The 17,843-nt window shown below is 41.9% G+C and overlaps 1 protein-coding gene across 1 annotated transcript in view; it reads left to right on the top strand.

Annotated features, from left to right (window-relative positions):
* Window positions 1-17,843, top strand: part of adgrb3 (adhesion G protein-coupled receptor B3) — a 711,502-nt gene that overhangs the window by 580,776 nt on the left and 112,883 nt on the right. Inside the window, 2 exon segments of the mRNA XM_055635039.1 lie at window positions 3,311-3,414; window positions 4,194-4,296. Coding sequence (XP_055491014.1) covers window positions 3,311-3,414; window positions 4,194-4,296 — 207 coding nt within the window.

Genomic DNA, 17,843 nt, shown 5'->3' with positions numbered 1-17,843 from the left:
ATGCGGTGGTGGAGGCAGGTTCGTTTTTATAATTTAAAAATAAATTGGATAGTTATATGGACGGGAAAGGAATGGAGGGTTATGGTCTGAGCGCATGTATATGGGACTAGGGGAGAATACGTGACTAGAACGGACTAGAAGGGTGTAGATGGCCTGTTTCCGTGCTGTAATTGTTATATGGTTATATCATCTGTAAAGGGCCTGTCCCACTTGGTAGTCATTTGCGCTTAGCACAGGTGGCGGGCGAGGATTTTGAGAAACCGCGCGTCACTGCCTACACCACCATGTCTCACCACGCGCCATACGCGCATAATGCACACCATGCGTCATGCATCACGACTGGTAAATCATGTTGTGCAAATGACGCCCGTGAGACAGGCCCTTTAACTAATTGCTCCTTCTTTTGAAATGCAGACCAGGCTCCTGTTCATCTGCATACGCATGGCGATTGACAGCCCTAAATTTTCTTTCAATTTTCTTTCTTGTTGCTACATTATTATTTCTTTATATTTCCTCTTGGATAACAGATAAAGAATCATTAATATTACAAATGGTATTGCATGCGAAAAATCTGTGCTCACCCTAGGAGAGGTGGAGTGGTATCATGCATTGATGAAAGGACTGATCACATTTGAACCTTCAGGCATGGTACATTGAAAAATCATACATCAGTGATACAGATGGCAATGTACTCGCCACATGCACATAAAGATTTATACTTTGAGGATGAGCACACCATTGAAAGGTGAGTTGCAACATAAAATTACAAAAAACATGAGCACGAAAGTAGGACGTATCAGTAGGAAACGCCACAGCCTACTGAGAGAAGGGAATACATCCTGTGTGGATCAGATCTTTGTGAGCAAAAACATTGGAGAATAAATTGGCTGGCTGCATATCCAATTACTTGCCCGTGTTCCAAGAACACTCAGTTGATATATGAGAAGTCATCTTCAAATCTCATTGGAAAAATGCTTACAGCCTTCCCTATTACTTTCATCAAATACATTTTGGAGCTACACCATTCATTAAAAACAAATACATGGCCAGGTTAAGGAAAGTTTTTTTTCACAGTGCTTTTTGGCATTTGCAACCTGTAAATAAAATTGCAGTTACATTTAAATGTTTCAAAGGCTAACAGCTAGCTTTAGGAAGTTATTTTTCTAACAGATTGGGAAAAAAGTAATGATCTATTTCAGATCACATCACACTAATCCTGCAAACCTTTCTTCCTCCTTCAGCTTTGAATGGCTTCTCTCCATAATATCTTAGTAGCTGTGATCTAATTCTGACTAAAATGCTCTTATGAAGTATGTTGGGTCTTTTACTGCAGTAAAGGCGCTATGTAAATGTATTATTGTTCAAACATAAGGAAATTGGTGTTCCCCACAGCTGTACTTTGTAGTTGAAAAGTGTCTATCTTGCATTTCACTATTGATGGTGTACTGACAGAACAGAGTAATTAATGAGTGTTTGGCCAATCTGTGCAGAAATAATGGTATATATTTGACTTTCCTGTCTACAAAATGTCATATGAATAGATTATGGTAACATCTTTAAACCACAGGTTCAAGTCCTGACACTCGACTGTATTTGCATGTTATTGCGAAAATAGTTCTGAAGACATTGCAAGCAATGTGTATGCAGAAGTAGAATGAAGCTGAATATTGCAGCTTCCACTAATGTTTTATGTTATCATCAATTAACCATATAACCATATAACAATTACAGCACGGAAAGAGGCCATCTCGACCCTTCTAGTCCGTGCCGAACACGTATTCTCCCCTAGTCCCATACACCTGCATTCAGACCATAACCCTCCATACCTTTCCCGTCCATATAACTATCCAATTTATTTTTAAATGATAAAAACAAACCTGCCTCCACCACCTTCACTGGAAGCTCATTCCACACAGCCACCACTCTCTGAGTAAAGAAGTTCCCCCTCATGTTACCCCTAAACTTCTGTCCCTTAATTCTCAAGTCATGTCCCTTTGTTTGAATCTTCCCTACTCTCAGTGGGAAAAGCTTATCCACATCAACTCTGTCTATCCCTCTCATCATTTTAAAGACCTCTATCAAGTCCCCCCCTTAACCCTCTGCGCTCCAAAGAATAAAGCCCTAACTTGTTCAACCTTTCTCTGTAACTTAGTTGCTGAAACCCAGGCAACATTCTAGTAATCTAGGAATCTAGTAATCTAGGAATCTAGTAATTCCTCTGTACTCTCTCTATTTTGTTGACATCCTTCCTATAATTAGGCGACCAAAATTGTACACCATACTCCAAAATTGGCCTCACCAATGCCTTGTACAATTCTAACATTACATTAAAATTGAGTTTCCATCTCCAAATGAAATTAAGCAAAACTCAATAAAAACTAAAATAAGTTACTGACTTAAAAATGTGCAGGAATTGAATTTGAAACGTAATGAAGAGATTTGATTTATTATATGTGAAGAAGATGCAGGATGACTTTAGGATACAAATCATATAAGATGCTATAGCTCACAATACTTTTTTTTTCTCTTATTTTCCCTGTAATCTTTTTCACCGTATATCTGGTAAAGCCCCAATTATATTACAGTTATGGAACACAAAGTGGGGATTTTGTGAAATATTACACAATCCCCGCGTGGCCTACTCCTGCACATATTTTCTATGTTTCTATTACAAGTATAGTATGGTGCAATACAATTGGAATTAACCCGATTCACGAACAGGGTGATGGGTGTGGTGAGAAATGAAGCAGGTATATCAACACTTAAGGGTCTCTTTTTTTCTTTTTTTTCTTTATTATTTTTGGTTTTTGGTCTTCTTATTCTTCAATAGGCTTTTACTCGTTCACTCCTGGACTGCATTTTCTGCTAGTCTAGGGGTTTACACATTCACTATTTCTATCACTCTCTCTCTTTCGCGCTCTTTCTCTCTTGTTCTACTTTTCCCTTGTTAAATTAAAAATAGAAGATGTATATTATGTATGTCTGTCTGAAGAATGTCTTAAAAATATGTATGTCTGAAGAAGGGTTTCGGCCCGAAACATTTGCCTATTTCCTTCCCTCCATAGATGCTGCTGCACCCGCTGAGTTTCTCCAGCTTTTCTGTGTACCTTACATTAAATGTATGTTGTCAAATGCCGCGATCTATACTACTGTACATTGCTTCTAATAAAAATATATATTTAAAATAAATAAATAAAAATGGCTTGGGTTTTGGCTTCATTCCAATAATATTCAAGAAATCATATTATGACAAAATGTTTACTGCAAGGAGGACAAGTGTTGTTGAATTATTTCTGGTTATCTTCCACAGAACATGGACAACGCTGATATGCCTTCGGTCACGCTAATCGTAGGATGTGGTCTTTCCTGTATAGCCCTCATCACTCTAGCAGTGGTCTATGCTGTGTTGTGGAGGTGCGTACCATTGATTGAAAGCTTATTCCACTGTTGGCCTGTCAGCAACTAAATCCTACAGCAACCCTAGCCAGTTTAATTGTAAAGTTATTTACATACGGTCTTAATTATTGCATGTTTCAAGGAGGCAAGTCTTCAACGATCTGACAGGAATTGCACAGAAGTATTTTTAGAAGACTGAAGTGGTTATTCTCATCATCGCTGTTATCCAGGGACTGACATAATCAGGTGTTCATCACACTAAAGTCTGTTCTCTCACTGACTATATTATGAAGTTTCTGTGCTCACTAGCCAAATGTTTATTAAACTCTTCTTCCAAATGTTCTGCTGAGGCTAACCTGAGGTGCTGATGCCTTCTCGGTAATTGGTTATGTGGCAAATTATGTAATAATGGAGTTCTTTGTTTAGCATAATTAGGCGGAAACCAAGTGAAGTCAATTGGATAAGTAAAACATGGTTTGCCAGATGGAGTTATAATGCATCACTTACTGTTAAATAGTTTATTATTTTGCACTCCAATTAGCTTCATGTAAAAAAAAGTATGAATAATAATTGTTATCTTGTGCCTTGCTCCTTTGAAACTGTTGTTTACTTGCATCTCTTTTGGTGTTCTTTGTCCTCATTTACGTTATGCAAACTGAGTTAAATACAAATTACCACTTCCAAAAATAGAGCCTCGATCAGTTTTACTCTCGAGATGATTAACTTGAGAGATCTGTGTTTATTGCTTCCCCTGCACCAACCCAACTAATAGGCAGATCTGTGTTATCTTTTCTCAGGTACATCCGATCGGAAAGGTCGATTATTTTGATAAACTTCTGTCTCTCCATCATCTCATCCAATATCCTGATCGTGGTTGGACAAACACAGACTCATAATAAGGTGCCAAAGTCTGCAGTTTGCAGCCACCTCTTATTTTATCGCTCAAGAATGGGAGATTGAAATGAAAAAATGGTGTGCTGAGTGGGATGGATGCAGTGCTGTTCCCTATATTGTGGCGAGCTGTGGCAGTGGCTGCTGCATCAGTGGCCAGTGGTGCAAAAAGAATCCATGTAGTTTGATGAATGTATAACTTGAAGAAATAGTGTTGGGTGTTGCGATGTGACATTACATGAATGTGGAATTTTGTGTGTTTTTGCATTAATGATTAAATATATTACATGTATTTACATTGCTATAGGCATGATTCACCCGGCACCAGGTTGTTGTTGCTCTGTGGCTCAGGTAGAGTTTCAGTATTACCTTCCTTGTAATGTAATGTGGAAGTTTGCTTTGGTTGGCAGACCCTGTGAGATACTAATTAAATGGAGTAAGGAGTGCAGAGAACACTCGTAAACTTGATTCCCGGTTGTTCATGGTTTGGGTTTTGAATCAAGGCCGGAGACACTTTGCTCTTTCATCTTGGATAAAGGGTCATTCGGAGGTTATCGTTGGCATTGATATCAGCATAGAAACGTAGAAACCAGGTGCAGGAGGAGGCCATTCGGCCCTTCCAACCTGCACCACCATTCATTGTGATCATGGCTGATCGTCATGGTTGATCGTCATGGCTGAATTATGATCAGCCATGATCATATTGCATGACGGTGCAGGCTCGAATGGCCTACTCCTGCACCTATTTTCTATGTCCCCTATCAATAACCCGTGCCTGCCTTCTCCCCATATCCCTTGACTCCACCAGCCCCGTAGAGCTCTATCTAACTCTCTCTTAAATCCATCCAGTGACTTGGCCTCCACTGCCCTCTGTGGCTGACAATTCCATAAATTCACAACTCTCTGGGTGAAAAAGTTTTTATTCTCACCTCAGTCTTAAATGACCTCCCCTTTATTCTAAGACTGTGGCCCCTGGTTCTGGACTCGTCCAACATTGGGAACATTTTTCCAGCATGTTCGTCTTGATGCAAGGAGTGATCCAAGAGTTGGTAGGCACACAAATATTTGGAAATGGTTTTAAAAATTACATTTTACATTGTGATGGAATGAGTATTAGGATTTCTCTGGATAAATTAACTGGATTAAGCCAATAGAAGTAGAGTTGTAATGATCTTGTAATCTTGAGTTTATCAGTGTTACTGGAGCCATTTGATGTTGAAGGAACGTGTGTGAAATGATGAGTCTAGGTTACTGGTACATCACAAAAGCATCCAAATCTAATGATCAATATTAATGGAACTGCCCAGGGCTGTTTTCACCTACGATGTTTCGTTGGTGGAGTAAACAGAAAAGATGGAATTGTGAAGGAAATCTGACAGCATCTAAGAATAGATGGCCTCTCATGCAGCCTTTTGATAAAGGAATCATGAACAACCCTTTGGCCGGTCTTTTGTCTCCAGCAGGCTGCCAGCTTGGCAGCATTTTCTACTTTCTGCGATTGGTATTTGCAGATTTGACACTGTTGAGTTTTATTTTTGATACATTTAAAAAAAAAGAAAAAAGTGTGGTGCGTGGGTCTCAAAAGGAGGCACGAAGTCCAGTGTTTTGAGAAGCACCTTTATTGTATTCCTCCCGGTTGAAGGGAAGACGCAACCAGAGGAAGATGGCACCCAAACCCTGCCTTTTAAACCCTCCGGCTGAGGGCCGCCTCCGGACTGAACCACTCCTGTGCCGAGGGGTTCGGCAGTATAATGGCACGACCCTTAGGAGCCACCACAAAAGAAACATCTCAAAGGGGCGACATGGTGAGGCAGCGGTAGAGTTGCTGCCTTACAGCGCTTGCAGGGCCGGAGACCCGGGTTCGAACCTGACTACGGGTGCTGTCTGTATGAAGTTTGTACCTACTCCCGTGACCGCATGGGTTTTTCTCCGAGATCTTCGATTTCCTCCCACACTCCAAAGACGTACAGGTTTGTAGGTAAATTGGCTTGGTATAATTGTAAATTGTCCTTAGTGTACGTAGGATAATGTGCGAGGATCGCTGGTCAGCACAGACTCGGTGGGCTGAAGGGCCTGTTTCCGCACTGTATCTATGAAACAAAAAAAAATTAAAACTACTCAGTAAGTGAACGTTGCACAAGATTTTGACATGGTACACTCCCAGGGCAGATACATATTGTCTCAGCAATTAGCTTTCCACACATGGACAGGCACATGCAAACACACTCATATGCACCACACATATCATGCATCCTTGTCCATTTGAATTCAGGACATAGACTATTGTCTATGTCAGGTTCCAACAGACAATAGTGCTTGAACCAAAACAGAAGCTGGTGTTGTAGTACCACCAGCCTGTTGGTAGAACAGGGAAAAGTGGCAGAATGTTTGATTCTATAGGGGGCGTTGCTCTGGCAGCAGCCATGTCAGCAGCGCGTCAGTTTCAACCTTTTTTTATTTTTTAGTATGTTTTAAAGTATGTATTTTGTGTTCCTTTCTGTGTTTTGTGTGGGGGGTGGTGTGGGGGGTAAGGGGGAAGCCGCTTTGGTCGTCTCCTCCACGGAGAGGCGGGTTTTTCCAGGTCGCCTCCCCCGTGGCCTAACATCGAGGATCGGCGCGGCCTTTCCTGGAGACACGCCTGGGGCTTCAGCGGCGGGCGCAGTGTGGACTCTCGTTATGGAGCGGGTGAGCCCTCGCTGGGGCTCGCTGTAGGGGAGCGTTCCGTTTCGCTGGCCCGGGGCAGTCGGCAGCCTGAAGCCGCGGTCTGCAGAGCTCCAGCTGGTGCGGCGTCTACAGCCCGGGATCCCTCGTGGGGGACCCGGGGGAAGAAGAAGCCACCACCGCCGGCCTGCGGCCAACTTCTACCGCGGGTCCGGCATGGACTTACCATCACCCCTGGAGGGGAGCTTCCACCGCCGGCCCTGCGGTCTGCGGTGCTTCTGGCTGCGGTGGAGACGTTAAATATCGACCGATCGGCCTACACCATCTTAAAGCCGCGGTCTCCGGTGAGGAAGAGCCGATCCTGGACTGACTGGACTCTGCTCCTGTCCACGGGGGGGGAATTGGAGGAGGACTGGCCAAATTTTGTGCCTTCCACCACAGTGATGAATGCTGTGGTGGATGTTTGTGTTACAGTTTTATTGTGGTTGTGTGTTCTTTATTATTGTACTGCTGCTGACAACCCAAATTTCCACCGACCCTGGTTGTGTGGTAATAAATTATATCTAAATTATATCTAATCTGGTGTTTTTAGGCACACAGCCTATGCTAATATCGTCACCAAAATGCGCTCCTCAGCTTCCCAAGAATATTCATGATTAAGTAAACTGCAAGCTAGTAAATTGCAATTATAAATGCACTGAGGTCATTATGTGGTTCTAGACCAGAACGTCTAAGTGCTGAGATGGAAGTTAGGAGAGCATGTGAGATAATAACTCAATTGCTCATCCACCTTGTGTTGACTAGCTACTTCTTGCTAACAGGTCTGAGTTATTGCTAGCAGAATCTAGCAATTTGTAAATGAAAGTTATGTGTGTGAGGCTGGCAGGGAGATATGGCAAATATTTCCAGCAGTGAATGACCAGACAGTGGAGATATTTTTCATTGAAACTCCAGTCACTGGCTTTCATTTAAAATAAAGGGAGAATCACTCAAAGCTCCTCTCTGAGAGAAACATAGGCAGCATTTCAGGTTGACAATATATTTCAGATCCAATGATGGGTCATTGACCCGAGGCATTGAAGCCATTTCTCTCCAGACTAAGGCTGACTGAGCAGCTGGCACTTAACAGCATTGTCGACTGATATTTCAGATTTCAAAGGTGCAGTAGTTGTGTTTTGCATTATTGCAGGTATCATAAGTCAGTAACTAGTTAGAAAAATAATGCTTAATAACTGTGAGAATTCTACCTGTGAAGACACAACTTTGTTTCACAGAGAGTCAAGATATGAGATTGTTCAACAGCTGAACAATGCAGAAACTTGACAGGGTTTTCAACGAGTGGTGTTTCCTGCTTTGGACAAACATGGACAAGGTCTGGCGCACAGCAGGGTTTGAGGACGGCTGTGGAGAGGATGGGATGCACATGTTGTGGAGGGCTGTTGCCTCTTCCAACTTGTTCCTAGTAGAGAATATGCTGAACATTTGTGTGATATTTTGAGTCCTATGGGTTTGATTTCTATCAGTCTGAACTGGGGTGTAGGATGGAACTGCAGATGCTGGTTTACATGGAAGATAGACACAAAATGGTGGAGTAATTCAGCAGGACAGGCAGCATCTCTGGAGAAGGATCGCACCCATTCCTTCTCTCCAGAGATGGTGCCTGTCCTGCTGAGTTACTCCAGCATTTTGTGTCTATCTTCCCTGTCTCTTGCTGTGCGTATCTATGCAGTTGTCGTGGATAGACAATAGACAATAGGTGCAGGAGTAGGCCATTTGGCCCTTCGAGCCCTATTCAATCGATCACTATTCAATGTGATCATGGCTGATCATCCCCAATCAGTGCCCCGTTCCTGCCTTCTCCCCGTATCCTCTGCCTCCGCTATCTTTAAGAGCCCTATCTAGCTCTATCTTGAAATGATTGAGAACATAATTCAAGAAAGATGTGGGTTTTTTTCAGACAATAATGTGATTTACCTGATTTCACAGTCTTGGCAAGCATCGGTCTCTGAGATATTTTAATGAAAATTCATTATTCAAAGGTCTAGTTCACAAACATCGGAGTTAGTTATTGCTTGCAGATTCTGGCAATTTACAAATGAATGTTATGGGTGTCAGGCAGACAGCGAGATATGACAAATATATCCAGCAGTGAGTGACCAGGTAATTTACAAGTAGAGATATTTTTCATATCAGCATCGGCTTTGACATGTTCTCTTTTTAAAACACCTCTGTGGTCTCAGCTGAACAAAATTAATATCAGAATAACTCCAAATTCACATTTGTCATCGTGCTCTTATACCTATGAAAATACACTCTTTTGAAAGGGGGGGAGAAATATATCTTTGTGAGCTTTGTATCTTCCCTCATTTCTCAATTCAAATCCCTGTGAATTAAATCCCTGTAAATTGCATGGAGTCAGGTGGAGACTGTTTCCACATCTTGATTGTTCCACTCTGCACTTGAGATTACACTGATTACAAAAAAAATGATCTCCGGTTGCCTTTGTGGGTCTATTTGGCTTGACAGGGCAACCGTCTTACCAGAGTCATCTGTTGTGTGGTGAACGTTCACATTAGCGAAACATATTGACACCATGTCATCTGTGGCTTACTTTTGAGCTGCATTTATTGCACGTGGGTGTAGCTGAGTGTTTGCCTTTTGGAGAGTCCGGCTCTGTCTAAAATTCATAAAATCGCAAGGTACAATAGATCACTGACACAAGGACCCACGAAAACCCCTGTGTGTAGATGTGCATGATGTTTAGCACAGGAGGCCCCATTCTTTCCACATACGATATACAATCTGCTCAACAAATTTCAAAATGGAAACAAAGGAGACAATGAATTATCATGATATGATATTAAAGATAAACAACCTGAGAGAACAAACCAGTTTGGGGACTGGAATGATTCCGGTCTGGTTGTCTGCTGTGGTCCAAATGGGTGATGTTTCACAAACAATTCACACTATCTGGACAAAGTAATCTCTGCAATGCACCATTCAGACATTCACTCCCATTTATAGTGGCGCAAAGGACTCAGTGTCTGCTGTTAATCCCAGTGCACATTAATCCCTCCCATGCCCACTGTCTACAGTATCAAAGAAGGACAATAGCAACAAGCTCCCATCCAGGCCATCATCCTGATTTGCTAATACATTAGTGTTTCTTCTTCTTCTTCTCCATTTCTTTGTTACTGGGAAGTTTAAATTTTGAATGGCACAATGGCGATGCCTTCACCAAGACTGCAGGAGCTCAAGGACTCTTATTTCCACTGATTTAAGATGCAGTTTGGACTAGGCACGAGAAGCTGATCCAGACATCTATGATCATGTTGCATAAATGAACAATTGAAACATTTTCAGGAAAGGACCAACATATTGACCAAGACCACAAATGCTGAAGTAACTCAGCAGGTCAGGCAACATCTCTAAAGAACATGGATAGGGACGTTTTGGGTGAGATCCTTCTTCAGACTGATTGGGGGGAGAAAGCTGGGAAGAGATGTGGGGGGGGAGGGGCAAATAACAGGTGGATATAGGGGAGGGTGGCTGGGGGATAAGGGGGGGGGGTGATTGGTAAATGTTTTGAAAAAGGCCAGAGGTGAACAAACAAAACTGTGTGACAGGATATAAGAAAATCATAGGCACCTGGAGTATTGTGTGCAGATTTGGTCTCCTAATTTGAGGAAGGACATTATTGTTTTTGAGGGAGTGCTGCATAGGTTCACCAGGTTAATTCCCAGGATATATGATGAAAGAATGGGTAGACTAGGCTTGTATTCGCTGGAATTTAGAAGGATGAGAGGGAATCTTATAGAAACATATACAATTCTTAGAGGATTGGACAGGCTAGATGCAGAATAAGGGGTAGGCCAATTATGATTGAGATGAGGAAAAACGTTTTCATCCAGAGAGTTGTGATTATGTGGAATTCACTGCCACAGAAGGCAGTGGAGGCCAATTCACTGGATGTTTTCAAGAGAGAGTTAGATTTAGCGCTTGGGGCTAAGGGAATCAAAGGATATGGGAGGAAAAACCGGAACAGGGTACTGATTTTGGATGATCAGCCATGGTCATTGCGGTGTATGTAATAGAAATGGTGTTACCTGCCTTAAAGGGGGAGGAGTGTTAGGTATGTGATAATTAGCATATGTAATTAGTATATGTGATATCTTGTGATGTCTTGTGCAAGTACGCATGTGCACGGGGAGACTCAAGGTGGCGTCCTGGAATAAAGAAGCTTGTAAGATTGCTCCCGTGTTCGAGCTGTATTTAAGTCTGTTCTAAGCATCCAAATTCACAACTGTCATATTGGATGGCGGTGCTGGCTCGAAGGGCTGAATGGCCTACTCCATGGTCTGTGCCTATTTTCCATGTTTCGATATTTCTATGTGAAGTGTGCAGCCAGAGGAATTAATACAAGTGGAAGGGGAAAGGCGACATCCCTGTTTTCCAGGGATGCTGCCTGACCTGCTGAGTTACTCCAGCACTTTGTGTCTTTTTTTTTGTAAGCCAACACCTGCAGTCCTGTGTGTCAACAAATTGGCCATCTCTACCTTTAATTGAGTCCAACAAGATCTGAGGCAAATATATCCATTGTTGGACTAACCTTGAGGGAGATGCCTTTATTAATTTTATGAGCGTATGTGAAGGCAAAGTAATGGTCAGATCAAAATGATCTCTTCACGCATTCACCTTGTACATCATCAGACAAATCACATTTAGTGATAAGAAACATTTAGATAGGTTTAGAGGGCTATGGGCCAAATGTAGGCAGGTGCGACTAGTGTGGATGGGACATGTAGGCTGGTGTGGGCAAGTTGGGCCAAAGGGCCTGTTTCCACATTGTAAGACTATAGCTAAATCAGTACAAATCTACCTCCCTTGCACATTTTCTTGACTGGCCCATCTCCCCCTTTATTAGATGTTTTCTTATTTAAGCAGATGTGAAAATGATGGAGAGTTTAATTATACTTTATCTCGGTGGCCTAGATTTGGGAGCCAGCTGTTTGATTTAACATTACTGCCGCATCCTAATCAGAAATAAAACAATTAGGAATAATCGTAAGCTTCATGATGGGTCTCATCTCAGATCGATACTGTTTACCCGTATTACATAGAAACATAGACAATAGGTGCAGGAGTAGGCCATTCGGCTCTTTGAGCCTTCACCGCCATTCAATATGATCATGGCTGATCATCCAACTCAGTATCCCGTACCTGCCTTCTCTCCATACCCCATGATCCCTTTAGCCACAAGGGCCACATCTAACTCCCTCTTAAATATAGCCAATGAACTGGCCTCAACTATCTTCTGTGGCAGAGAATTCCAGAGATTCACCAGTCTCTGTGTGAAAAATGTTTATCTCATCTCAGTCCTAAAATATTTTTCCTTCATCCTTAAACTGTGACCCCTTGTTCTGGACTTCCTCATCATCGGGAACAATCTTCCTGCATCTAGCCTGTCCAACCACTTAAGAATGTTGTAAGTTTCTACAAGATCCCCCCACAATCTTCTAAATTCTAGCGAGTACAAGCCGAGTCTATCCAGTCTTTCTTCATATGAAAGTCCTGACATCCCAGCAATCGGTCTGGTGAACCTTCTCTGTACTCCCTCTATGGCAAGAATGTCTTTCCTCAGAGTTGGAGACCAAAACTGTGCGCAATACTCCAGGTGTGGTCTCACCAAGACCCTGTACAACTGCAGTAGAACCTCCCTGCTCCTATACTCAAATCCTTATGCCATGAATGCTAACATACCATTCGCTTACAACCCCAAAAGTCGTGAATATCATCAAATCCTTGCATGTAGTATTTTGGTGCCTTTTTGACCTAATTATGGGAATCTCTCATCGTCAACATAGCCAGATGCCAGCTATTGCTACTCCAAAAATGTAATAATTGTGCCACCTTCAGAGCTTGCATTTTGTCGTGTAATAGTTCTCACCCACTCACAAGGGAGTTTATTAACCTTTGTAAACATTTTAAAACAAGTAACAATGCATTTGAAAGCCCCACTGTGCCTGTTGGTGCAAACTTACAATGACATGTATGCTGAGCAATTTTTCACAACCCATCAAACTTCTATATGAATATTCCCAAAACACCAATGCTGCTGTGTTAACATGCTTTGCACCAGAAGAGGTTTTGAATTGTTTGCCCGCAAGCACTGTGAGCATTGTGTAGAGCTGTCGTATTCTGGGTGACTAAGCATTTGACACTATCCTCCTCTTCAAAACATAGCTCTGTCTAATGCAGCAACCTCAGTTACTAATTGGTAATTACAGCCTGTCTGTAAATAGTGTAAATTTGCAGCTGTGCATTCATCTATTTTTTGGACATGTTTTTTTTAACAATTTGAGGAAATCTTCACCTGTACTCATTGGAAAGAAGGCATGGTCAGGTTCATGGCATCATGTTCGGCACAGACATTATGGGCCGAAGGGCCTGTTCTTGTGCAGCACTGTTCTACGATGTCCCTCGTCTTCAGCTACATTTTTTGCCCAATTCCTATATTCCTTAATTCTTTACAATACCTGAAAAGCAATCATTTTAGCCTTTAATTCACTGGTGTAGTGGTGTAACAAATAATCCTTTTGTCTTGCACCTTAGTGACAGGTTAGTTTGAGTTGACCTTGCATGTTTCTTCCTGTGACTGTGCGGATTTCTTGCAAGTGCATCTTTTCCTTCCCATTATCCCAGAGAACTATTGGTCGGTTATCTGGCCACTGTAAATTGCTCCTAGAATGTGTCCGAGTGCCAAAAGGATCAATGGGGAGTTGATGGGCTCGTGAGAGAAAATGAATTGCAAATACAGGCACATGAGGAGAGGGAGAATCGGACTAATGAGATAACTCTATTGGAAGCCATCATGGTCCTGATGGACTAAACTGCCTCCTTTTTACCTTAATGATCAGGTAGGAATGTACTCATCAAATGAGTGTCCAAAGTTATCCAAATAATTAAGAAATTATAGATATTCTAAAAATCTCCTCTCCTAAATCATCAACCCCTTCATCTTGGACTGATCCAAGACCACCTAGTGAATGGAAGCAACCTCATGACTGTTTCACCTTTCAATTATCTGAACCCCAGAGAATGTCAGCCCAGTGCAGTGAGCCTATAACACTCCTGCTCCATGGTATTTTGTCCATCCTTGGGTAAAGGACTAGATCTGTGCTGTTCCCTCTGATGGGTGTTCGTTACACAGTGGGATCAAGGGACATGGATCAACGGCATTGCAATCTGTTCAAGCTGACCGAATTGTGGCCGAATGGAAAGGCAGAACTGACTTGAGCAAATGTTCCCGTTCTCAGTCCACTGTAGCCAGCATGCTTCAGCAGAGGTCCTTTATTCCTGAATATCAAAGGCATTAACACTCCGACACACGTGCTGGGTACAATCCCATCATGTGTCTTCAGTGACGACACCAGCACACCCGTGTTCCTGCCGTCATACGCAGGCCACAACACTTCTCTTTTTCTTTTAATTCAAACAAGGGGACTTCACTCCTCAGGCTAGAAAAAGGATAATCCATAATAGCCACAGATAAAGGTTTGAAATTGGGCATGATTGTGATGTTATGGACCTGGATGTGCTTCAGGAAGCTGTGACAGCAACCTACACGTACACCTTCCCTACAACATTCCACGGAGGAGCCTCCTAGCCAGGAAATCGAGTTGCAGATGTTTTCATCATTTTACCTTCACATGGAAGGAACAAGATGCTCCTGCTTTTTCCACTTTCCACATGCTTTTTCACGGTGATGACTCCACTGCTGCCCTGCGCCCCTCACCGTCCCCGAGACTATAGAAGCATTTAGCCAGCCTGAAATGCACCCGTTGAAATGGACAGGTTCCCTCCCAAGTGCCAAAAGGATCAATGGGGATTTGATGGGCTCGTGAGATAGAATGAATTGGAAAGACAGGCACGTGAGGAGAGATTACTGATGTCATGGTCCTGATGGACTGCCAGGATGGAACAATATTGGAAGGAGGCTCCAGGACTGAAGGTTGAGGCGTGTTGTATGAGCAGCGCTCACTCTGGGACTATGTGGTGATTCATGATGCAGAGCAACTTAGTGAAAACAAGCTTTCAAATCTGTTTATTCAATTATCATGCCACTTGAGCAGCGCACACATTAAACAAAGATAACACTCCATCCAAGCAGGTTCATATGGCACATCGGACAAATGGCTGAAGGCAATGAAGTCTCTGAGCACAGCCATTCACTTCTACTCACAACCTTGAGTTTTCTAACCCAGACCTGCATTCCACCATTCAGCAAATAAATAGCCTTTGGCTGAACTATTCATATATATTTTGAATATACAGATGCCCTGTAAGCAGAACATGGGCCTTTGGATATCACTGGTTCCTCTTTTTAATTATGAGGTCATGGACTAACCAAGCTTTTGAATTCACATATGTCTGTGTAACGAGTTTGATATAGATCAATTTCAGTGAATCTTTTCTTTGAATTCAGTTCATGGTATAAAACCTCCTGATACGTCTTGTGAACGGAAGGACAAGAATATTCCTGCTCTCTCCGTGATCCTTAGCATTTTTATTTTCAGCACCCATTTCCATATTTGGCTCAAATTCCTGACTCTCATCAATCCTCTTCCATCTGGTTTCTGGTGGATTTATTTATTCTCTCTAGCATGCATAATTACCTTATGGCAGGACAGAAAATTAACATTTTTTTTTACGCCTTACTTATCTCTTATGTACAACAGAACTGCTGCTTTCCTGATGCTGAGTTATTTTGTAAGGAGTTTCTTTTTAAATTTCCAAACCTCTGTGTTTCTGCATTTTAAAAGCAGACTTGCTGAGCTTCATGCATCATTCCTTTGACTTTATTTTAACACATTTAGTAGCGTAAATTTAACTGACTAATTATTCCATTATATTATTTAATGAGCAGCGTGGTGCCATTTTTATTTATTCTATGGCTGGGTATTTACAGATGTTGATAAGCTAAATTGTTGCATTAAAACCAATACCTACTTACCTAAATCTTACAATCTGCATGACACTCAAAAAGAGTAATGATCTACCTGATCTCAGTTATTTTTCAGACCAGCATCTCCCTAAAAATTTGGAATAGGAGAGTCACAATAGGCGAGAAATTGCACAGATGATTTCCATGCAGATGTGTGTAGAACATTTGGAAGGTGTTCAGGTTTGCTGAGCTATTGCAAAAAAGGGAAGAATGATTATCAAATTATGAAATCACAAACAAAATAATCTTTGCCTAATTGTTCCCTGCCTCATTTACATGTTATACTATCAAAATTCAGAGCACACTTATATATGGTGCAGTGACCCTAATTTCAAGTGGAACATTTAAAACATATTAGCCAGATTCTTCCATGTCCAAAGTAAAAGGTTTAGAAGATTCATGGAAAGACTGAAATAAATGACAATATATTGTGAGCACTGTATATCTGAAACTAGATACTAAACAATGGAATACCGATTCTTACAATGCTTGTGAAAATAATCTTGTTTTTATTGCACGGATTTGAATTTGGAGAAAAAGATCTAACCAGTGAGATTGAACAGAGAGGCACAAAAGTACAAGTAGGAACGGAGTATTCAGATGAAAGAGTATGTAAGATGTCGTATGAAGGGAGTGGGCTGAAGGAAGGAATACAACTATTTGAGGATTTGGGAAAGAATGGATTAGAACACAGTGACAGCATGGAATGTTCATAACGAAGATTTCTAAATGACATTATTTTCCACTGGGAATAATATTAGTCTTACAAGGAAGAACACAAATGATACAACAGTTCCAAGCTTTGTATAAAATCAAAATACATTTGCAGATTAAAGTTAAAATTTGTTTCATTTTCAGTTTAAAGAATGGACATTAAATAGGATAGTCTCTTTTTTTGCATTTAATTATGAGCATAATTGCAAATGTGCAGCATTACTATCCCGTGTGTAGGAAAGAATTGCAGATGCTGGTTTAAATCGAAGATAGACACAAAATGCTGGAGTAACTCACCAGGACAGGCAGCATCTCTGGAGAGAAGGAATGGGTGACGTTTCGTATAGTAGCCTGAAGAATGGTCTCAACCCGAAACGTCACCCATTTCTTCTTTCCAGAGATGCTGCCTGTCCCACTGAGTTACTCCAGCATTTTGTGTCTACCTTCACATTACTATCCCGAGCAGGTCTTGACCAAGGAGTATGCAGATACCATAAATAATAGCTCCCTGGTGCATCCAGCCTTTCAAACGGCATATCTCTTCAAATTGCAAGAGCACCCCGAGATGCAGGAGTAGAACACTCACTGAACGTAACCTCACAGCAGCAAGATTAGCACATTTAACTTGCAGTCGGCTGCGCAAGTCAGACTTGGCATCAGCGCAGATCACACTCGATGCAAAAGCAGCTGCAGTTTCCTCGGGCAGGATGCTGCTTACCGCATCAATGAAACATTCTTTCCATCACAGTTTACGAATCACAACTTGCGCTTATATAGTGCCAGTCCCCATCACAGGGTACTTCACCAGAGTGATTCTACAACCCTGTTTGACTCTGAACTACATAAAGAAGATGCCTGGTCACAACCAATCCGAATGGTGAGAAGAAGGATGTGATTTAGATGGGTGAAGCCCAGTGAACAGAATCTGGGCAGCTGATGACCAAGTCTTAAATTAGAAAGCTAATGAGATTTCAAGAGCTGTGGTACTGGGGGAGATAGGAAGGGCTGAGACTGTGTGGAGAGACTTAAAAGCAAGGAAGCCGATGAAGATGTGAGGGAATGAACTACAGATGTTGGTCTACACTGAAGATAGACACAAAATGCTGGAGTAACATAATGCCCCTGTCCCTCATAGGAAACCTGAACGGAAACCTCTGAAGACTTTGCGCCCCACCCA

Source organism: Leucoraja erinacea, chromosome 5 (assembly GCF_028641065.1).
Source record: "Leucoraja erinacea ecotype New England chromosome 5, Leri_hhj_1, whole genome shotgun sequence".
In the NCBI taxonomy this organism is placed as follows: Eukaryota; Metazoa; Chordata; class Chondrichthyes; order Rajiformes; family Rajidae; genus Leucoraja; species Leucoraja erinaceus.
Note: the sequence above shows the minus strand (reverse complement) of the source record. Positions and strands in the feature narration are given on the sequence as shown.